At 37.4% G+C, this 22,851-nt stretch overlaps 4 protein-coding genes across 4 annotated transcripts; 3 read left to right on the top strand and 1 right to left on the bottom strand.

Moving 5' to 3' along the window:
- Positions 1 to 1,319: 1,319 nt before the first annotated feature.
- Positions 1,320 to 4,468, top strand: LOC119080368 (pre-rRNA-processing protein TSR1 homolog). The gene is made up of 9 exons (XM_037188665.1): positions 1,320 to 1,572; positions 1,645 to 1,724; positions 1,793 to 1,983; positions 2,049 to 2,393; positions 2,462 to 2,556; positions 2,617 to 2,764; positions 2,846 to 4,010; positions 4,075 to 4,195; positions 4,260 to 4,468. The coding sequence occupies exons 1-9, from the start codon at positions 1,464 to 1,466 to the stop codon at positions 4,415 to 4,417; spliced, it is 2,412 nt and encodes an 803-aa protein (XP_037044560.1). The 5' UTR covers positions 1,320 to 1,463; the 3' UTR covers positions 4,418 to 4,468.
- A 1,088-nt stretch (positions 4,469 to 5,556) lies between these two features.
- LOC119080367 (vigilin) lies at positions 5,557 to 13,065 on the top strand. The gene is made up of 6 exons (XM_037188664.1): positions 5,557 to 5,616; positions 5,727 to 5,803; positions 8,738 to 8,818; positions 8,887 to 9,038; positions 9,109 to 11,550; positions 11,620 to 13,065. Exons 3-6 carry the CDS (start codon positions 8,788 to 8,790, stop codon positions 12,724 to 12,726), a joined length of 3,732 nt encoding a protein of 1,243 aa, XP_037044559.1. The 5' UTR covers positions 5,557 to 5,616; positions 5,727 to 5,803; positions 8,738 to 8,787; the 3' UTR covers positions 12,727 to 13,065.
- Positions 13,066 to 17,100: 4,035 nt separating this feature from the next.
- Positions 17,101 to 18,899, top strand: LOC119080365 (methyltransferase-like protein 25). Its single transcript, XM_037188662.1, has 2 exons — positions 17,101 to 17,705; positions 17,781 to 18,899. The coding sequence occupies exons 1-2, from the start codon at positions 17,298 to 17,300 to the stop codon at positions 18,864 to 18,866; spliced, it is 1,494 nt and encodes a 497-aa protein (XP_037044557.1). The 5' UTR covers positions 17,101 to 17,297; the 3' UTR covers positions 18,867 to 18,899.
- Positions 18,742 to 20,722, bottom strand: LOC119080366 (serine--tRNA ligase, mitochondrial-like). Its single transcript, XM_037188663.1, has 4 exons — positions 20,126 to 20,722; positions 19,942 to 20,073; positions 19,536 to 19,882; positions 18,742 to 19,462 (listed from the first exon to the last, which is right to left on the bottom strand). Exons 1-4 carry the CDS (start codon positions 20,606 to 20,608, stop codon positions 19,123 to 19,125), a joined length of 1,302 nt encoding a protein of 433 aa, XP_037044558.1. The 5' UTR covers positions 20,609 to 20,722; the 3' UTR covers positions 18,742 to 19,122.
- Positions 20,723 to 22,851: the final 2,129 nt, after the last annotated feature.

The following is a 22,851-nucleotide window of genomic DNA, read 5'->3' as shown; positions in this document are numbered from 1 at the left end:
CGCTGTATACTTTGGGAAGGTCACGCAGAAAGTATACAGCCTTGGTTATTTTAACTTGCCTTGGGGGATATGTGAAAATATATATGAAAATATGCAATGACAACTACCTCAAGGCAAGTTATAAATCATTGGTCTTCGGAACTCTCGCTCTGATCATAACAGTCTAGTGAAATAGAAAGAAATATTTTGACGAGTAACCCAAGGCAAGTTATAATAAACTGGTCTTCGGTCCTATCGTTCGTATCTAAACCTGTTGAAAGAGAATCAAATATTTTGACGGGATCCGAGAATTTGGCACACGGGAAGGGGGTGCCAAATTCCGTACATGAAGTGGAATCTAGCACATGTGCCAGATTACCTTTTTTCCTAGGTTTTTGAGAATTTGGCACACGCAACGAAGCTTGTGTGCCAGTTTTGTGCTAACTCATTTTAATCTGGAAGTTATGATTGAGTCTGTGAGTCAATAAATTTGTCATTTTACGAGTTTTCGCAGTCAAAACCATAGAGGTAGACTCACTGCTGTGGGTGAGTCCTAATGTTGCATTTAGTCCGTTGCCAAATCGCAACGTTAAAAAACCGGCACTGCCATAATGTAATCACTGCCATAATGTAATGGTCAAAACTAAGAAATTTGTCTTTTTACAAAATGACGCAAAAAAGCTATGGCTTTGAAGGCATCGAGATAAATTCAATAATTTGTCTCCAAACTAGAAATTTCGTCCTTTTACGAAATCTTGCATAAAAGTTGCGATGTCTTGGATGAATTGTCGTTTTCCGACCCTATTGAGCAATCTTCGTCGAGCAGCTAAACGTTGTTCCTCGAATCGAAACATCACAATTCTCTAATTTTTGCCAAGCCTTCCCTTTATAGGTAAATAATGTTGACTAATAGTGACAGACGGCTAACTATGATTAGCACACCATTCACTTTTATTTATTTTTCTATTATGGCTACCGTGTGCCAATTTCCAAAGTTGCATGGTGCCAAATTACTCTTCAGATGGTGAATCTGGCACTGTGCTAAATTCACATTACAGTGGAAACTGGTTCAATAAGTATGTTCAATAAATAGCATCTATTTGTCAAAATTTGTGTGTCAGCCGCCCTCGTGGGTGTCTTAACCTGTTCTTTCAGAACCTTGATAAAATGGCGATCTTTGTGACCTCCCCAAAGTATACAGCCTTGACCATAACACTCTATGGACTCTATGGTAAGACGGCTCTTTTAGACACGCGGCTACAAAAAATATTGGCACTTTTCAACCAAATGTCATTTTTAGTCTTTTTAGTACTTGATGATATCAAACGTCACCGTTTGTAAACATCATGGCAATGTCAAATATATTTCGGACAATGTGAGAAAGTTAACCTAAAATTAAAGTTTGGATGCTGTTCTTATTATTGCCTTCAACATTTCGTACAAAAACAAATTAATTCGATTGAAGTGAAGTAAATTTTAACATCATGGGTTCTGACAGGGTTGCTCATCGTGCTGGAGTATTAAAACAAAAGAATAAGGCACACAAAACGGGTCGACATCGGTCGAAAGGAGTCATTGACAATGATCAAAAGGGTGAGTGTTTTCAAGCGGACCTCTACGAAATTCAGCTACGTTGATCTCTATTAATTTCGGAATGTTAAATAGGCAAAGTGTCAGTGAAGACAATAACCAAGCGACACAAACAATTGGTGCGCAAGGATCAACGACGGAATCAGGCACAGCAGGTAAATTTGTCTGGAATTTTGCTTAGAGACTTTGCTTTTAATGCTCATCAATTCCTGTACATCAAAAGATTCGCAAAAATAAGCGTGATGAAGTTCTGGCCAAGAAACGTTCCCTCGGTGGTAACAACACTGCCCCGTTTTTAGTTTGTATTTTGCCGCTGAACGAGCAGGTTGATCCACGTTCAGCTCTCTCTATTCTGGAGAATTGTGATCCTACAGTCGTTGTTGCCCGTAGCCCATCTGGAGTCACTCACATAACGTAAGCAATTTGTTAAATTCGTTCGTATTCATCACTCAAGCTGACATTATCTTCTACACCCACAGCATACCGAGATTTAAGCAACGATTTTCATTCATAATACCACCAGTCGGCCGTGGTCATGAATTCACTGCACTCGATTGCTTGAAGGTGTGCGACACAACAATGCTTCTGGTCTCAGCTAATGGAAACGAGGACGATTTATTCGATAAATGGGGCAAACGAGTGCTGAACATGGCAATTGCACAAGGTATACCAACGCCCATTGTATCGCTCATGGATCTGGAATCCATTGCACCGAAACGCAAGCAACAAGTGAAGACCAATATTCAAAAGTTCATTTCCAAGTCGTTTCCCAACGAAAAACTTATGTGTCTGGACACAAATGGGGACGCATTGAATCACTTCAGGTTTGTTTGACAAAGATTTGTCTTAAACCGACAGCAGAATTTTTTGAAAAATAATTTTGCATTTTTAGGAGAATCGGTGGACAAAAGAAAAATACTTTGCATAACAAGGCCAATCGGCCACATCTCTATGCTGAGTCAGTCAATTTTGTGGCAAATGAAACAGGTAAAAAGTGTTCATTTCGATCGTTATCGGGTTGTAAATGGATCGCTTCGAAAATTACAGATCAGACGACTGGTACGTTAGAGGTGACTGGTTTTCTGCGAGGTGTCCCATTGAACGTAAACAATTTGGTTCATATTCCCGGTCTTGGTGATTTTCAAATGAGTCGTATCGATGCTCCGGTAGATATATACAGAATGGAGAAAAGTCGGTAAGAGAAATTCATTTTCGAAACAAAACAGGCGATCAGCCTCAAAGTGAAAAATTAACAAAAGTTTGATCCAATTTCCAGCGACGATGCACCGATGGACAATGAAATCAGAATTCTTGCAAAAGCAGACCCATCTCAACAAGTCTCATTACAAAGGGAAAATATTCCCGATGCTATGGATGCCGAACAGACGTTTCCGACAGATGAAGAGATAGCAATGGCCCGTGAAGAGACCAAAAAATCGAAATTAATCAAACGCGTACCGAAAGGTATGAGTGATTATCAGGCCTGTTGGATACCCGATATCGAGGAAGTCGATAATTCGGATGGCGATGATGATGGTGACGATGACGATGAAATGGAATCGGACAACGATGACAACGATGAAAATTTCATGTCATGCGAATCTGAGCCTGATTCAGATGATGAATTTGAGAAAAATGATGCTGACGAGGAATTTGATACCGTTACCGTGTCAGAAGCACCCGTCAACGATGATAAGTACGATTTGGATATGGATTTGCAAGAGGAACGTGAGACATGGGACAAAATCAAAGAGGCTCGAGTCGATCAGCAATGGCCCGATGAAATTGACACACCGTTGGACATACCTGCTCGTACGAGATTTCAACGTTACCGCGGCCTCGAATCATTTCGCACGTCGCCATGGGATGTAAAGGAAAACCTTCCCATTGATTATGCAAGGATCTATCAATTCAAGAATTTTGATCGCATCAAGCGACGGTTAATCAAAGAAGCAGTTGAAATCGATGGCGCCGAGGCCGGATGGTACATCACCGTTCACGTTGCTAATGTGTCGCAAGCATTGTGGCGATCGTGGTTGACTGCCCAATCAGATAAGCATTTCATTCTCTACGGATTATTGCCACACGAACATAAAATGTGTGTTGTAAATGCTGTCCTGAAACGGTCACCCGACTCGACGATTCCTATTAAGTCCAAGGAAAAGTTGATCGTTCAGTGTGGTTTCCGACGATTTATTGTCAATCCGATATTTAGTGCGCATACCAATGGTGACAAGCACAAATACGAACGCTTCTTCCGTGCAAATGAAACAGTCGTCGCCACATTTTATGCGCCAATACAGTTTCCACCATCGCCTGTTCTCTGCTTCCAAGAGCAGCCAGACACTACGCTAAAATTGGTTGCAAATGGTGTGTTGATGTCTTGCAATCCAGATCGTGTTGTATTAAAACGAATCGTTCTGAGTGGTCATCCATTTAAGGTAAACAAAATAGAAGATGGAGAGGTCAGCTGGTTGAAATAAATTTTTTATTTTTCACCCACAGATCAATCGTAAAACGGCTACCATCAGATACATGTTCTTCAACAAAGAAGACGTGGAATACTTCAAGCCCATCAAACTACGAACGCGGTGCGGTCGTTTGGGGCATATCAAGGAATCTTTAGGTTTGTCACACATCAATTGACCATAATTTTGCGGTTTTTTTTTTCATGACAATATTCATTTCAGGAACCCACGGTCACATGAAATGCGTATTCGACGGACAACTGAAGTCGTTCGATTCGGTGTTCCTGTATTTGTACAAAAGAGTATTTCCAAAATGGCAATATGAGGACTGCATTGTGACTTGTTCCATAGATGATGGCAACGATGCAGTTATGGCTTAAATTGTGGAATTTTTTATGCTTTTCCATTGTTACAATTAAAGATTTTACTTTGAAAATAAGCGGGAGATTCGCACTAATTTCATCAGTTTACGTGGACGTTGGTCGGTGATGAACAGTTGATCATTTGAACATGTAGCTTATGTTAACCTTCGATGATGATGTTTGAGAATTGTTTGAGACTATTACCTTTCTAGCTGATCCAATTCTGAGTTCAAGATCCTGCAACGTTATTGAATTCGAAATATCTGAACGAAAATTGGACATTGGAGAGCTATCACAAAAATAAATGATGAGCTCAGTTAAGTGTTCTCTTAATTTGCAAAAGGTACGGTTAAGCTGATTAAGAAACAAATTTTGTACCAAGGGGAGTTGATGCGAATGTGGAACATGTCGGCAATTTGGAACGGGGATTCTACTATTGCCTATCTATAAACAATTTAATCATTATTACGGCTCCGTTTCCGATAGGTTGAACTTCTAAATAGTAGTCTATGTAAATTATCTGTACGCTGACCCATATTTAGAGATTTATTGAGACGTGACCGTGTAAGCATTTTCTACCGTCAATCTAGTCAGACCTTATAAGGAAGTCAAAACATTTTTTGTCGAAGCAGATTGAATTGCTGAACAAATATTGTTACTGAGTGCAGTGCACACGGTTCCTGTGTTGACGTTGTCAATTTGACAAAGTATGAGTTAGAAAAGATTAAATTCGGAACCTTTGTGGTACCAAACCATCTTTTAATTCCATCTTTATTCAAAATTTTTCAGAAGGTTAAGAACGCAGAAAAAAATGCAGTTTTAATTTGGAAAAGTAAAGTTTAAGACTCATCTTTGTATGGGTGGGTAGGGTATCGTTATTATTCAACACATAAGGAAAAAGAAATTCTACCTTAGCATGGGTGGAAATGAGTTTGTCGATGCGTTTCAAGAGCTTAAAGTTGCAACTATTCGATATTGTTTTGTTTACATTATACATTGGACTTTCAATTTTCTCCGATTTTGATACATTCCTTCAGCTCGTCATATTTGAAAAGTTCGGCAAATTTTCTGACTATAAACATGCATGACAGTATTGACAGCTCTGTAGTAAAATATCTGTCCACCAACTTCACTTTGTTACGAAAAAAGGAGAAGTGCTAAATTTCATGGTAAGCATTTTTTGAAGACGACATTTCTCATTTCTGACTTGGAAGTCGGTACGTTGACTTGAAATTCCTTTCTATCCGATTTACAATAATTAAAATTGAAAATTTTATCAACTCATCATTCCAGTTAAAATAATTTGTTGATTTTATCTGTGTTACAGATTGACCAACCAAGTGTTTTCAAACTGGATACCGAAGTTTAATCATCTTCTAGGCCGGATTTTTGGATTACAGTATAGTGAGTTGTCGAATTTATTTTCATTTTTCCGATTGAATTTTTTGTTGTTTTGTGGCATTTGCATTGTGGGTTGTCTTGACGTGACCTAGTGGACTTTCGATCAAATATATTTTACAAAGTGTTTTCCGCTATGAATCGACACCGAATAATGTGAAAACAGTCAGTGATTTATCGTTGAACGATCAAACATTTCCGACATGAAATTCTTTCGGGCTCAGTAGCGATACGAATAGACATTTTCTATCCGTGTGGAAGTGTGGTTAGGTTGCCAATGCAGCATGTTATAAATCGCAATTTTACTCGATTTAATCCATTCCACTGGCAATAATTTCCATTATTTTCGTCGCACAGACAATATGTCCGATTAATTTTCACACCGAAACCGTTCGTTTCACGTTATCATCACAATTCAGTAGTCGAATCATTTTCTCCCATATATAATGACACGTCTACAGTGCAGGGTTGCCAAATCATCAATTTGTGGTATGGAAAGGAAAATAAACTACATGTCTGTGTCTGGTCCCAAATGGGTTTTTGGTTTACATTTAGGTATTTTTTTGAATCGAAACGAAAATCATAAATTTAAACAAATGGAATTAGAATTTTTAATTGAATTTGATAAAATTCGATCGCGGAATGCCAGCAGGTAGATTAATTTCAATGAGACGTTGGCATATTCGGTTTTTAGTTTAAAATAGGAAACATCTTTGTAAACAAGTTGTTACGTATGCTAAAAACTATACACACCATTGAGTCCAATATACAGACATTTGTGATGAGTTGGAGCAAAATAACAACCATAAGTTTTGTGAGCCGATATTTTTATTGTTTTTTTTTTTCATAAATAAATAAAATACAGCTCTGGTCGTCGATTAATGTTTTTAGGAATTTTTTTCACTCTCTGCATTTGAATTTTATTTTCGAATTAATAATAAATTGTGTCAAAGTTTTGATTATATAAAATATTGTATGGCGGTGAAATGGCACCTTGTCACCATTCGTATTAAATCGAAAAAATATTTCGACTTTTAGAGATTTCTCTTGAAAGGCAAAAACCAACGAGAGAGATAAGACAACAGTTTTTATATTAAAAAAAATATTTTCTGTCTTGAAGATTAGCCACATGGTCTAAATTTTATGTTGTTGGAATTGATGTGAGATAAAAATATATTTTCAATTGTAGTGATACTTCTGACTTACTTACAGTATATGTACGTTAGATGTCAATGAATTACAAAAGATTTTATCATTTCATTCGTCTCAATTTCGTCTTAATTCGTTTTAATTGCTAATTCGGCAAATAATCAAAAACAAAAAAAAATTGTGAACGACTTACACAGATAGAGTAAGTCTAATCTCAGTGTAACTACAATTCCGACCATTAAGACGATTCAGTCGTCTGGCTACATCTTAATTTTGACTTGGAGTCTTTTATTTAACAATCCAGTACAACGTTTACCCATTGTACACCCAACACCTCAATTAATGTTTTAAGTTCGATTAAAATCGTTTAACATTCCTTCAGCGTCAGAAATCACTTAGCGACACACCAGTGTTATCATCGAATATTATCAATTAATGAGACAGATAAATCAGTTTGCACACATTTGCAGATATTGAAAGCATTCAAATACAAACTGTTCACACAGTTGCATTTGTACCAAAGACCGTGGCTAAAGATCACACCGTTAACTGTGTGTATAGTTACGTAAAAGACATTTCATCCATTTCATCCTCAGGGGGTCAACGTACTTTTAATCATTTCCAAAAAGCCGAAATAATAAAAATCCACAAAGCGCGTGTGGTACAGCTGTATATGAGTCAAAAATGAAACTTTCACTTTGCAGAGTGATAGCAAAAAGTCGAAGATTTTTTTTTAGTTTCTCATTTAGCTGACCTTATATGTACGTAATATGTGTTTAATGTTTAGGTGTCGGGCAGCAGGGATTATTTTGGAGAATTTTTCATCAAATAGCACAGAATTGCTCGATGCGTTAATGAGCCATACAAGAAAGAGATTGATATTTGTAAATGTTATTGACAGCAACATTGAGCTTTTCGTGAGTTCATTCCTGAATTTATCAAGCCAAAAATTTCATCTGACGTTTTGGCTAATGTCTCTAAATACTCCCTCGTTCTTAGTGGCAAGTTTAAATGTATTCCTTTTCTGTGCCACAGTCCCACACGTTTTACTTCTTTGGATAAATATTCGAATGTGAGCCATGCACACCATTCAACACCGTCAAAGCATAAGTAGAACTAAAAATATTTTAAAACGCCTTCCGGAATGTATTCCTCGTAAACAAGTTACATCATTTTGATTACGGTTTTTCTAACATCTACCGATGACGGAGATGCATTTGATGGACGTCGTTTGCATTCCATTCGTCGTATCAAAGAAATTAAATTACAAACTTGCCAATGTTGCATCCTATAATTTTACGAATCGAGAAAAACATCTCCGCGGAAGTTATTCCAATTGATAAATTCGCGTTGCGTCTTATTCATACAAGCACGTCAGACTGATAACACAAAACTTTGCAAATTCTGCAAAGTTTTGTTGTTTCTCTCCAACGTTTTGAACAATTAAATTGTGGCTTTGCGGTTCCCATGTATGACTTTGTGTCGTTTACAGAATGCATTTTACATGTTAGTTTTACAGTTTCTTTGATCTGATTTGTTTAGACAGAATTACACTTTTGATATGCGTTACTTCTTGTGTTCAACCACTTTTTGCAAAAGAAGAAAATCCTTTGTAAATTGGAAAATCATTTCCGACGAAATTAGATTCGCAATCCTCCAAGTAGGTCACAGAGACCAGTAATTGTAAATTGAAATTTAATCCAAGCAACTATCCAATCCGAACATCCATTTGTCACACGCAAGATCAAATTTTAATGTTTGTTTCAACCAACCAATTCCATCATTTTTCAGTGCTACTGTAAAGACTTGGAACGAATTAGGACTTTTCTTATTCAGCAGTTATGCAAGCAGCAGTGATGGAGGATTCAGCAGGTAAATAAATCATTGCAAATTACATGCTCCCGACCGAAACACTACAACAATTCCAATTTCGATTTCAGTTAATAATAACAATATGTCGGCCATTGATGCCGCAGGACCAGCTTATAGTTACGATGCCCTATTTCCAGCATTACCAGAAAGTTTTCCATCTTTTATGTCAAACAGTGCTTCCACCAACATCATTCGAGTTGAGAGTTCGGTTGTCACTCAGGTAAGCGATTGAGAAAACAATCCTTTGTTTTGGGAACCATTTCATTAACACACAACCAAATTCATTTCAGGTTTTTTGTATCCCATACGAAGAGCGTAAAATCGATTCGGAAAAATTTGGTGAAGGAGAATCAATGAGAACCTGTCAATCGATTATGAAGGAAACTGGTGCCCACATTGAGATATCTAGTGGCAAAGACAAATCATTAACATTTCTTGTGACTGGCCGAACCAGCGAAGTACTTGATGCACGCCGAAAAATTTTAATTCATTATCAAACGCAAGCCAGCAAGCAGATTCATATTCCGAAGGAACATCATCGATGGGTGTTGGGCAAGAAGGGTGAACGTCTACGTGAAATCGAAAAGAACACGGCCACCAAGATCAATGTGCCGAATATAGCAGAAGAGAGTGACATCATTACCATTTCGGGCAGCAAAGAGGGCATCGAGAAGGCCGAGCATGAGATTCGCACCACCTCTGACGAACAGTCCAAAAAGGCTTTTGAACGTGTCCACGTACCGAAAATCTACCATCCATTTGTGTTGGGACCATTCAGTGAACAAGTTACACGTTTATCCGACGAAACTGGCGCCCGTATCAATGTTCCACCAGCGTCAGTGATGAAAGATGAAATCACCATAACCGGTGAAAAGGAGGGTGTGATCAGAGCAAAGAACTTTATCGAAAGTGTATATCACGATATGGAGAAGAAGTGCAGCACCGTCAGCGTTGAGGTGCCCAAAGCTCAACATCGCTACGTAATTGGGGCTCGTGGTTCAACCATTCAAGAAATTCTCCAATTAACCGGTGTTGCCGTCGAAATGCCAGCGTCTGATAGCGCCAACTACGATACCATCACGTTGCGTGGACCGCAAGAAAAATTGGGCAATGCGTTAAGCATGGTGTACGAAAAAGCAAATTCTGTCTGTTCCGTGCAAATCGACGCTCCCGCATGGATACACAAGTATATAATCGGACGTAAAGGTGTGAACATCAACAAGTTAAGCACCGAATATCCGAACATCCATGTCGAATTCATCGAAAGTAAAATCAAAATCGAAGGTCCACCGGAACAAGTGGAAAAGGCACGCGAGCAATTGGACGGAATTGTGAAGGATTACGTTCAGCGATTGGCCTTCATTGACATGACAGTGAATCCGATTCATTACAAGCATATTATCGGTAAGGCTGGCGCCAACATCAACCGTTTGAAGGAGGAACTCGACGTAATGATCAACATTGAAGAGAAAGACGCACTAAATCGTATCCGCATTGAAGGACCAATTGAAGGTGTACGTAAGGCCGCCGAAGAATTGAAGGAACAGATTGACAAATTGGAAAATGAAAAGGAAAAGGACGTGATCATCGACCATCGTTTCTTCAGTATTTTGATTGGTGCTAAGGGCGACAACATTCGTGAATTCCGCGATAAGTACAGCAAAGTGCAGATCATGTTCCCGAATTCGAACGAAAAGAGTGACATCGTAAAGTTGCGTGGCCCGAAGGACGAGGTGGACAAGTGTCATAAGCAATTGCAGAAGATGGTCAAGGAAATTCAAGAGACATCTTTCATTCAAGAAGTGCCAATATTTAAACAATTCCACAAGTACATCATTGGAAAGGAGGGTGCAAATATTAAGAAAATCCGCGACGAAACTCAAACCAAAATTGATTTGCCTTCCGAAGGGGACAAAAATGAAGTGATTGTCATTTCCGGTAAAAAGGAGAATGTGTTCGAGGCGCGTGACCGCATCCTAAAAATTCAAAGCGAATTGGCCGACGTTGTCAGCGAAGAGATAACAATTCCACCGAAATACTACAACTCCATCATTGGTGCTGGTGGCAAATTGATTTCTGCAATTATGGAAGAATGCGGCGGTGTGTCGATTAAGTTCCCCAGTCCCGAATCGAAAAGTGACAAAGTTACAATACGCGGACCGAAAGAAGATGTTGAGAAAGCCAAAGTTCAGCTGCTCGAATTGAGCAACGAACGTCAATTGTCATCATTTTCGGCTGAAGTACGTGCCAAAAACGATCATCACAAATTCCTTATCGGCAAAAATGGTGCATCGATCAAGAAAATCCGTGACACAACTGGAGCACGAATCATTTTCCCTACCAGTCACGATGAGGATCGCGAGGCCATCACTATCATTGGCAAAGAAGAGAACGTTTTGGCTGCCAAGGCACAACTGGAACTAATCATCAAGAGCATTGATAACATAACCGAAGGTGAAATTGCTGTTGATCCAAAGCACCACAAACATTTCGTCGCAAAGCGTGGCGAAGTTTTGCATCGTATCACTGAAGATTATGGCGGTGTTATGATTTCGTTCCCACGGCCTGGTGTTGACAGCGATCGTGTTACACTGAAAGGATCCAAGGAATGCATTGAATTGGCAAAACAACGAATTTTGGAGATCGTCGCTGATTTGGACTCCCAAGTTACTATTGATTGCATCATTGCGCAGACACATCACCGTTCAGTGATGGGTGCACGAGGTGTCAAGGTAAATCAGTTAATCTCTAATGCATTGGCTGCTGGTCCTTAACGAATGTTTTTTTATATGATCCGATAGGTTCAAGGAGTTACATCCCAGTATGATGTTCAAATCAAATTCCCCGATCGCGTTGCTACCGATGAGGTGCCAGACATGAATGGTAGTGATAATGGTGACGGCGGTGCCGTACGATACTGCGACATAATTCGAATCACTGGATCGAAAGAGAAATGTGAGGCTGCTCGCCAAGCATTGTTGGACTTGATACCAGTTACAGTTGAAATCAACGTTCCATTCGATTTGCATCGCTCGATTATCGGTCAAAAGGGACGTGACGTCCGTGAGCTCATGAGTCGTTTCGATGTACATTTGGAATTGTCACCGCCCGAAGATCGTTTGGACATTATTAAAATAACTGGAACTCCGGCCAACATTGAAGGTGCCAAAAAAGCCATCGAAGAGCGTGTCGCTGAATTGGAGGTGGATCGTAAGGATCGCGAATTACGTTCTTTCGAGTTGAAAATCGAAGTTGATCCCGAATTTCATCCAAAAATTATTGGTCGCCGTGGTGCAGTTATAAACAAAATCCGTACCGACCACAATGTACAGATTTCGTTCCCACGACGTGAAGACGAAATTGACAACGTTATCACAATTCAAGGCTACGAAACTGCAACCCATGCCGCTAAAGAGGACATTTTGAAAATCGTCAACGAACTTAGCGAAATGGTCAAGGAAGTCATTGAATTGGACAATCGCATCCATTCACGCATAATCGGTCAACGTGGACGAAACATTCGTAAAATCATGGACGATTACAAGGTGGAAATCAAATTTCCCCGAGACAACGAACGTGACGAGAATCCAAATGCTGTTACAATCATTGGATCCGAAGAGGCTGTCAGCGATGTCAAGGATCACCTGTTGAATTTGGAGGAAGAATTCTTGCAAGACGTCATCGATATGCCGGCTCCACGCGAAATAACGAATGATTTCAGTGCCGTTCTGGAAACTGCCATGAACCACAAGACCAAGAAGGAGGGCTTTGTCGTGCAGGGAGCACCGTGGGAAAAGAAAAACAAAAAAGCCCCGAACACAGCATCGCATGAAGACTTTCCCGATTTTGGACTGGGTGCTGCGCCACGCGACACACCAATTTCATCCGCATGGGGACAACGTCGTTAAATCTCACCATGATTATGTTGTTGTTGTTTTTTGTTGGTTTTATTTTTTTTTTTAAATTGAAACAAGAAAATAATTCAAAATCCAATTCGACCCGGGAGAGATTTAAACAAACAATTCTTTTTTTTAGTAATTTTTTTCCTTTCTTTTTATTATTATTTTTTTTTTGGTTTTTCTTTGTTTCTTTTTTTTGCGGTTCTTATTTGTACAAGATTATCTTATTAAAATTTAGTAATTATTGAAATATTAAAATAACAAAAAATGCAACGTTTTACTGGACTACGCGCTTGGCACATGATTTTATATTAAAAAAATGAAAACAAATTAAAGAAGAAGAAAAAACGAAGAAATAAAATTCAGAACGATTTTTTTTCGGACTTTTTAAAATATTTAAAACAAAAAATTTGAATATCACAAGAAAAAGTTGAAAATGTCTTTTTTACTGAATCGGACAACCATGTGTTGTATAATAATACATGTTGTTCATTCGACAAGAAAAAATTATATTTTTACTTTTTACTTCATCACTGCTGCTGTAACTGTTCAAGTATTCATCGGATAAAAAACGACCCATGCTCTACGGCAAACGGACAACTCTTGGAATTGATGGTAATTTAAACGATAAAATGGTTTGCGATTTATATTATATATATACAATACAATTATATATATACATAACGATATATATAAATAAAAAAATAAATGAGAAGAAGAAAAAAAATTATAAAAAATTTAAAGTAAAAAAATATATTTTAAATATTAATTAATGAAGAAAAACAATAATTAAAACAAAAAAAATGAGGCAAAAGAATGAAGTTTTTTCGAGAAAAATTTAATAAAATAAAAAAAAAATTGAGAAGCAATTGTGCGTTTTACATTTTTTTTTATATACAAACACACATACATACAATAAACACATACATTTACACATTACACACAAAAAACTTACTATAATTTTAGTAAATTTTCAATGTGCGAATGATATAAACGTTGTTTGATATTTTTGTACGATAAAAAAAGAAAAGTCCTAAATAGTTCTTTTTTTTAAGTTTTTTTTTAAATTTGTTTCGCTCTTCAATGTTTTCCGTTTAAAACAAAAAAATTATTAAAAAATTAAAAACATGATCCAATTAAAACAAAAAAAAACTATTTCTTATTGATGACCTTGTTCAGTGAGACGGAATCAGAATTGAGTTGGGAGTTAAATGGAACTAAATGAATGTGTCCAACATCTAAAAAAAAATTTAAACATAAAAGTGCCAGCGAAACTCTTTTTTTTCAGAGAAGAAATTATGTTGTTGAGATTGAAATGAAATTATAAATAAAAAAAATATGGACAACATTTAAATGTTCCAATAAAATCTCAATTGTTCCAAAAAAAAACCCTTCGTTTTGTTATGCTCGTTGGAGATGGAATGCGACTCAAAATGAATTCGAAATGTTTCTAAAGTTTGGATGTTAAAAAATGGAATAATTTTCCTTGAAGAACAGAAAAACGAAATCAACTCTTCCTTTTCTGAGCCCCACGTAGATCTTGATTTCTTTGGGGTTCAAACTTTGGGTAGCTTCTGAGCTCGTTTTTCATCAAAGTACTTATGAGGTTATTTCCAACAATACGTTCGTATAAAAATACATAAAAAACTGGATCAAATGGCGTTTTCACCAGGATTTTCATGCAAAATGGCCACTGGTTAGTAGCTCACCTAACTATCAGAACTGTTTGGCAAGCACCTAAAATAGTTTTAAAGCTCACCTGTAGCAAGTAACTTTGTCTCCAGGTAATCTACAATAGCTGACATCTGTAGAATGTAGAGGTACAGGTGAGATTTTGAAGTCAGTGTAACATTTACACTAATAGCACGGGGAAACTACTCGGGTAATTAATTACACACCCTCCAAGGAATTGCCGGAGCATCCAGTAATTAATAGGAATTGAAGGAAATGCTAGAAATTGAAAGGGGTGACAAGGAATATGACTGGAAATACAAGAAATTGAACATAAATGATAGGAAATACGGATCAGTATGATGAACGAAAGAACTAAGCGAATGCAACAACAAACTTGATTTTCCTACTCGTTGCAGGTTTCCGGTCTTGGCTGTTCGGTTTGTTTCAGTCAATTCCTTATAATTCCTTCAATTCCTTGTAATTCCATCAATTCCCTCAATTTCTAGCATTTCCTTAAATCTTACTAATTATTGGATACTTCGGCATCTACGAAACTACAGTAATTTCGAAGGTTTTCGTTCATTTTCTTTAAATTTGAAGGAAATTTAAGAAAATTATAGAAATAAAGGAAAGTAAATAAAATTTTTAGAATTTTTTTTTCTAAAAAATGAATTGGATAGTAACAGAAAACATCGTGGAATTATTAGCAATTAATCGGAATTATAGGAAATAATAGAAGTTAAAGTGCGAATCCGGTAATTAGGAATTAATCCGGTAATTGAAGGAATTGAAATGAATTAGAAATTGATTGGCCACCCTTTTGGCCAGTGACAAAATCAATCGATTTAAAATCATTCATCTATGGAAGTAATAGACCCAATAATATTACTGGTCATATGCTTGCCAACTGTAACAGGTTAACAAACTATGGAAAAGGTTGAAAGGCCTTCAAACATTATGATATGCATTAGGGGGGTCCAAAAAATAAAAGTGTCGAGGAAGTTGGCGGACCCCGGGGAAAATAAACCTTTATGGCCTCCTGATAAAAATTGTTTATGGGGCCGATGCGATCCGAGTTGGTTTATAGGACGAAATGTGTGAAAAAACAACGAAATTTTCCATACATTTTTTCCATTGATTTGTATGAGAATTTTTTTTTTACGACAATATCAAACTTTTTTGGTCCCGACAACTTAGATTAGTTGCAAAAGCAACAAAAATGCGTTTCATTTTTTGGAATTTTTATACCGTCTGGGCACACTTAACAATATTGATATAGACAAAAATCGACAGATAATTTCCAAGTAATACAAAGTCAGGCGAAGTCACTCTTTAAATTAAGTGTTAGGTGTCGTTGTAAAGGTAATGACAGTGGCTTTCTAACGAGCCCACACACAATAAGTTTCAAGTTGGTGTCTTGACGTAACAGTCATTTGAAAATTTCCTGAGTTCACGACCCTGACATTTTTGCACCAAAATCGATTTCTACATAGCTTAAAAAAATTGTTTTCGAAAAAATTTCTTTTTGCAATGAAAGCTTATGCCATAAGCTCTCGTTAGATATGAATATATCCGATGCACATCCCATAAATGTTTTGGAAGAACCCAAAGACTGGGTGCACAGATTGGGAAACTTTGACTGACTTGGAAGATGCGAATGCACTTACAAATCATTAAATCGTTCTTTTTGGATTATTCTGAAGTGAAATAATTCAACTCGCCCTAAGAAGTGACCTCAGCATCTGTTAGTTACGTTCAATTTTTCTTTAACCCTCATTTTCGTGGTTTTTCACATATTTCGTCCTTGAGCTACCCATAAACCAACTCGGATCGCATCGGCCCCATATATATTTTTTATCAGTGAGTCAAATAGGTTCGTTTTCCCCGGGGTCCGCCAACTTTCTCGAAACTTTTATTTTCCCATACGATTCTGGACCCCCCTAATATGCATGTCCGTCCAGTCAATTCAGCTAAAAGAGAAAGTCCTTCTCTTTTTGTAAGTCAGCCCTACGATTAAATCGACAAAAAAATTCCTACACCAAAGAAAGGCTCGATAGATAAACCTCTGGTGATGTAAATAACTCGGCTCGAGCTGGAAACCTCTCATTTGCTAGCAAAGCATTTTAGTATGCGTTAGGAAAATAACTAATGTGGCACCGAGTGATAACTACCATCGAGAATTTCCCCCAGAGTCGATTCTCACACTGTCTAACCATTTAAGATAGCACGAGATTCGAACCCGGGTATAAGCACTGCTACTAGCACGAATATAGAAAATATTCGGAGGCTGGTGAAATCACAATAGGCACTGCGTTTCTGTTACACAGATAGATGACTTGTTTTCGTTGTATGAGTTAAAACATACAATACAAACAATCCTAAGCGATAGCTCGTATCACTAAAGCCTCCAAATTTGATACTTGTCAATTCAGTGTTCATGCTAGTAGCAGTGCTGTGGTATAAGGCAAACAGTATAAGGAAAAATCCTTGTTGTTTGCATGTAATAAATTGAAATTGATTTCTGAATAAATTAAAATCTTTCGACATGTATACTCTTAAAGGGTGGGGCTCTTCTTGAGTTGAACTAGGATCTCAAATCAAGAAGTTCAACAGACCTTTTTGTTCAAAAGTAAGTCTGTGCAAAGCCGGCTGTATATTGGAAATTTTCCAATAGAAATGAATGTTCTCAATCAGCTGTTTATTTAGTTCAGTTTGTTTTTCTTTGGTTTGGTTTGAATTTCATAATTTTGTTGGGAATTACAAAAGTTAAGATTGTTTTTAAAATACTGAAAAAATATGGTCTTGGGCGATGTCCGTTTCAACATGTTGTCAATGTAGTTCTATCAAAGTATTCTAAATCTGGTCCAAAACGTTATATCGAAATATATGTAGAATACATCGCCACTATGGGAGACGTTACAATTCCGTTATTAAAAAGACATCTGCATCAAGCAATTACCTATTTGAACCCATTTCTTCCTTATCTGAACGCGCACATGACAAAATTTTTTTCGGATAATCTGTGGCAAAGAAACGTCCCACTTAATATCCAGAGTGAAATCCGAACAGACGCTGATGTATACGAAGCAATCAAAATTTATCGGCATCATTTGAATCCGAGTGTAGATTCCACCGCAGACTCGGACTGTTTCAAAAACTTTCGAGCATTTCTACGGAATACAAAACCATTTTACTTAGATTCGTACACAGACGTATGGATATCGCCGAGTGAATTAAATCGAGAACTTAAAATGGCTATCGGAGATGAAGTGCATATGAGTGAAGGTTTTATGCCGCAGAAGAAGCGACATGAGGTAGTAAACAGACATCTTCTAACAGATTGTATATTTCTATCTGTTCTTATAGACTTTTTGTATAATCGATTGTAGGTCGAAGCAGTTGCGAATGTAATAGCGACAATTTGTTCGATGAGTAAGGAAAATGGGAAACTGTGCGTCATTGATGCTGGTGATGGGAAAGGTTACTTGTCGTCCCATCTTTCACTCGCCTATGGTATAAAAGTCCTCGGAATTGATTCAGAATGTTCCAGAACATCTGGTGCATCAATTCGGTATACCAAATTAGTAGAACAGTTAAGGAAGATCCGAAGGAAAAACCAAAGTACAAATGAAGCTCAACTTGGATTGTCATCAATCGAGACGAACTATCGTAATGTTACACATTACATTACACCTCAAACGGATTTCCTCGATCTTTTGAGTAAAGAATTCAACGTGCCGAAAAAGGATATCCGTGGCCTATGTTTAACTGGTCTACACACTTGCGGTGATTTGGCTTCAACGTGCCTGAAAATCTTTTGCGAGAGCAATCAAATCTCGGCTATTTGCAACATTGGTTGTTGCTACCATCTGACCACTCAACGATTCAACGATACGCATCAATTCAATTATAGCCCTGCCTTGGATCACCACAGACCGCTACTTGGTTACGGGTTTCCACTAAGCCGTTATTTGATCGAAAAACAAATCGGTTTCGATGTAACATCCCGGCAAGTATCGACAATTTCAGTACATCGCTCGGTTAACCTGACCGACAACGATGTCAGATATCGATGTCTTTTCCAACGGGCTTTGCTTGAGATATTGATTCAACGAATGTGTCCACAGTATTACGGAACGACAGTCACAGGACGAATTCGGCTGGCAAATTTTACGGATTACATTCGGAAAGTAAATTGTCGAAATGAACATTTGAATTTTGATGAGGAACATATTTCCGATGAGAAATTGGACGAACTCTATGACGAATTTAGAAAACAAATTCCATTTTTGATTTTGTACCACCAAATGCGCGACTCGTTGGGCAGTGTAATTGAAACAATATTTGTATTGGATCGGTTATTGTATTTAAAAGAACAACAGCAACGTAACGATGTATCGTTTTTAGTAAAGTTTTTTGATTCTACCATATCGCCGAGATGTTACGGTCTTGTGGCCATTAAAAATTTCTTATAAAATTACAATTCTGCCTTTTGAGACTTGAAACTGATTCAAACTAAGACTGAGCTGAATTCAGATCAAGAAAAACTAACTCAGTCGCTGCAAATGTTAATGTTACCGAATTCAATGTTAAAGCTCTGAGCAGGACAGCTTCAAGCTCCAATGGTGGGAACTTAAAATTGCTCATATCAAAGCCAGATGTATAAATAACAGTCTGCTTATATTCTCAGCTTATGTCTACAATTTAACCATACTGATGTCAGAACACATTTTACGCAGAACTCTCTACGTTTGTTTCATCAATTTGGGCTCGTTTCGATCCAGGTAGCACTCTGGCTGATTGAATTATACTTTTGCCATCCATGTATCTCTGCAGTTCGGTAGGAATATTAATTGTGAAGTCTTCGTTTTGTCCGTTTTCCGCTATGGCCATCAACATTCTTGGTACGGCACAACCCGTACCGTTTACCGTATGTGCATGAACAATCTGCCCGTTCCTGTCACTGAAGCGAATGTCCAATCGTCGAGCTTGATAATCCGTACAATTACTGCAACTTGATATTTCACCATACATTCCACGACCGGGCATCCATGCTTCAATGTCAAATTTTCTATCCGGATGGAATAACAGAGAGTCCATAGAAATCGAAAAATTTGAATGAATTTTAAAGTCTTGAGGCTTACCGATATGCAGGCGCACCTAATTCGCACGGTGGCATATCGAGTACTGTAAAATGTAAGTTGAGTTTACTGAACAGATCGATTTCGATACGCTTAAATTCGTCCAGCATGCTTTCCGATTGATCCGGAGCGCACACCGAAAACATTTCGACTTTGCTAAATGAATGGACACGGAATATGACACCTTTGTCTTCTTTGGCTGTGGATGTTTCAGCCCGATGACAGCGGCTGACTGCCATTACTCGAATGGGTAGTTCGTCGATGTGGAATCGTTTCCCAGCGAAGAAGCCACCTAGAGCCATTTCGGATGTGCCAGACAAGCATAAATTGTCTGGAAGTGTTTTAAATACCTGAAACGGAAGTGGTTAGCCTTCATTTGAATTACAGTCGAAGGTCACCTCATACGAACCTGATGGCGTTCACCGGTTGTTTTCATGCCACATCCTTCAATGACTTCAGGTGGAAGAATTTCGGGAACCGAAATCAATTCGAATCCGTTTGCGTCCAGTTTGTCGACCGTATATTGTATCAGTGCCTCTTCCTTAGTATAGAAATCTTTAGTTTCACCAACGACTAACAACAAACCAACTCACCATTTCAGCTAATTCATTCATGAAGTAGTAGCTTCTCGAACCATTAAAATGATCTATTTCATTTGTGCGTAAAATGTTCAAATGACCACACAGTCCATCGAAGGGTCTCGCTGAAAATGTGAAGTTTCGTTTCAAACCAATCGATGCGATTTCTTTTGGACCATCACCATAGTTTACGACATCAGGATGCGTATGATTCGGAATTGTTTTCAGGGCAGCTTCAAGTTGTTGTTGAAGTTTGACACGAATCGTTGTGTCTGTGTTGTGGTTTAATTCATATACCAGACCGTGCACCCTTTCAATATCACCGACTCCTTTCCGGTTTAATATATTCTTTTTGATGTGATCAATGTTTGCAGGATTTGTAAGATAGTCGGTGTCGTATTCCGGTTTGATTCGATTTATCGTTTGTTTCAATCCTCTGGTGCTTAAACTATGGGGTAAATCTCTAAATGGCAACAAGATGCATCTAAAGTTAAACATTTTATTTAATTTAAATTTTTAGAACTAAATGAGCCGGTCATATCAAAACAAAATATTCAGAAATTTGACAGACGTCAAAAATGTTCATTTATTTCCAGTAATCAGCTGTTGCTTCTTGTGTTGTTTTCGTTGTTTTGACTTTTTTGTTGAGTGAGCTGACAAATTATAAAGAAATGAGCCGATGCCAAGTGATTTTCTGCATTCTTTGAAATTGAGCGGCAAAAAATTCCGATGGTTACGTTATGCTTTTTATCGAAATTTATTTAAGGGAGTACTAGCTTGTAAAAAATATCTGAAAAATTCACACTCTGCAAAATGATTGAAAAATTGCGACTGAACGGGGTGAACGTTTGTGTTTTATTTGATTTATTGATTATATTTATTAGACTTTATTTATAAGACTGTCTGGAATCGAATACGCTAAAAAAGACTTTTAATCCGTGGTACGAATAATATTTTATCTACCTAGGTGAAATAATAGCAGTGAAAAGTGCTATTATTTCGCCGTCGGTAGATAAAAAAGCGTATTCACCCCTATCCAAATGTTTATTTAGACACTTGGGGCAGAGTTGGATCGGTTATCCGAAAAACCGAACCGAAATCTGTGGCATAAAACGTTGTATGAATCTCGGTGCAAAGTACTTAATTAGGCTCACGATGTGTATTATGACACGAGGCCGCAGAGCCTAAAGTACTTTGCACTCGATGTCATAAATAACTATTAAATTGATTTTATTTCCAAGCTTTCGGCTACCAACAGTAGTTTTCATCAGTGAATTGTGAAGTTTATTTTATGACTTCTTATTTAACAAAATTCAAATACGTCTATAATAATGATCTTTCTAAAGCTCGGAACAGGATCAGACTAATCTGAAAATTTTCAGATCAGATCTGAACTGAATCTGAAAAATTCGATCTGAAAAAATCATAAAACTTACTGACATATTTCTTTAAATCGATTTTTCACCATGAAGCCATGATGGCTCATTTTTCGTCAAAAATGTAGATCTGGTTGCGGTCAACATTTTTCTTCATTTGACGAAAAATGAGCCATCATGGCTTCATGGTGAAAAATCGATTTAAAGAATGTCTTGGCCAGAAATATGTCAGTAAGTTTTACACTGACAAAAAAGTTTTCAGATTATTACCTGTGACAGATAATCTTTCCCCAGGTAATGCAATTTCTCATACAAAAACAGCATTACCTGCCGCAGATAATGTGATTTTTATATGAAAAATTACATTACCTGGTGACGGAACTGTCAACTTTTTTCTCAGTGTATGATTCTTTTCAGATTCAGATCAGTTTACTGTTGAATTGAATCTGATCTGAATCTGAAATTTCAGACCGCTTAATTTCAGATTCAGTTCAGGTACAAGCTGATTCGATCTGTTTATCTGAAATATTTGTATGAAAATTTCAGAAAATTTCATAAATTTTCAGATCAATCTGAAAGATTTCAGATCAGATTGAAAAATTCAGATTTTCAGATTTCAGTTTGAATTCAGATACAGTGATAATTTCAGATCGTCTTTTTCAGATTCAGATCAGATAAAAGTAATCTGTTCCGAACTTTAGATCTTTCAGCTACAGCAAGAGTTTAGCCTAATGCTTGATTTCCTCTTACGCCGTATACGCTCTTTTTAGCTAAGCCACGCCCCTTTTTTATTGTTTCAAGAGTAAACGGAGTGCAAACGGAGCGTTAACGGCGTAAGATGAAATCAAGCATAAAGCTTGAAACCACTCCGGTTTGCCTCCGTTCAGGTAAACAACGCATCTTTTCTATTGTTTAAAGAGTAAACGGAGAGATAACGGAGAGATAACGGAGTGCTATTCTCGTAAGTGGAAATGAAATCTAAGAACGTCTTTTCAACATGATTTAATGAGTCCGTTTTTTACATATATAGTAAAATGCTTTACTAATACTTGACCTGACTTAAAACTAGAATCTATAACTGAGAGACTTAATTAAATAAACGATAGGATTAACTGTGTAAGGAACGGAGGACTTTTCGGGTATGAATCATAGACAAAAACTTTTGTTCGTATTTTTGTAGCTTCTGTACTTTCCAGATAACTAATCATTCCCAAGGTCACGCTGTAACGGAATTACCAGTTAAAAAAAAACCCACAGCCGCATTGGTAAATAGTAACAATCTGTGTTGAACTGATAATGTCAGGTCAAGAGGGCGATAGCTGAAAAACGAAAACGCTGAAAAAATATTGCGTAATAAATAAGATC

Source organism: Bradysia coprophila, unplaced genomic scaffold (genome assembly GCF_014529535.1).
Source record: "Bradysia coprophila strain Holo2 unplaced genomic scaffold, BU_Bcop_v1 contig_350, whole genome shotgun sequence".
In the NCBI taxonomy this organism is placed as follows: Eukaryota; Metazoa; Arthropoda; class Insecta; order Diptera; family Sciaridae; genus Bradysia; species Bradysia coprophila.
Note: the sequence above shows the minus strand (reverse complement) of the source record. Positions and strands in the feature narration are given on the sequence as shown.

Coding starts and splice junctions, on each gene's coding strand:
- LOC119080368 (XM_037188665.1), top strand. CDS start 1,464: ATGGGTTCTGACAGGGTTGCTCATCGTGCTGGAGTATTAAAACAAAAG. Junction 1,725..1,792: donor GACGGAATCAGGCACAGCAG/GTAAATTTGTCT, acceptor GTACATCAAAAG/ATTCGCAAAAATAAGCGTGA. Junction 2,394..2,461: donor GACGCATTGAATCACTTCAG/GTTTGTTTGACA, acceptor TTGCATTTTTAG/GAGAATCGGTGGACAAAAGA.
- LOC119080367 (XM_037188664.1), top strand. CDS start 8,788: ATGCAAGCAGCAGTGATGGAGGATTCAGCAG. Junction 9,039..9,108: donor AGAGTTCGGTTGTCACTCAG/GTAAGCGATTGA, acceptor AATTCATTTCAG/GTTTTTTGTATCCCATACGA. Junction 11,551..11,619: donor TGGGTGCACGAGGTGTCAAG/GTAAATCAGTTA, acceptor ATGATCCGATAG/GTTCAAGGAGTTACATCCCA.
- LOC119080365 (XM_037188662.1), top strand. CDS start 17,298: ATGGGAGACGTTACAATTCCGTTATTAAAAAGACATCTGCATCAAGCA. Junction 17,706..17,780: donor CGCAGAAGAAGCGACATGAG/GTAGTAAACAGA, acceptor AATCGATTGTAG/GTCGAAGCAGTTGCGAATGT.
- LOC119080366 (XM_037188663.1), bottom strand. CDS start 20,608: ATGTTTAACTTTAGATGCATCTTGTTGCCATTTAGAGATTTACCCCAT. Junction 19,883..19,941: donor CAACCGGTGAACGCCATCAG/GTTCGTATGAGG, acceptor CTTCCGTTTCAG/GTATTTAAAACACTTCCAGA. Junction 19,463..19,535: donor TTAGGTGCGCCTGCATATCG/GTAAGCCTCAAG, acceptor CCATCCGGATAG/AAAATTTGACATTGAAGCAT.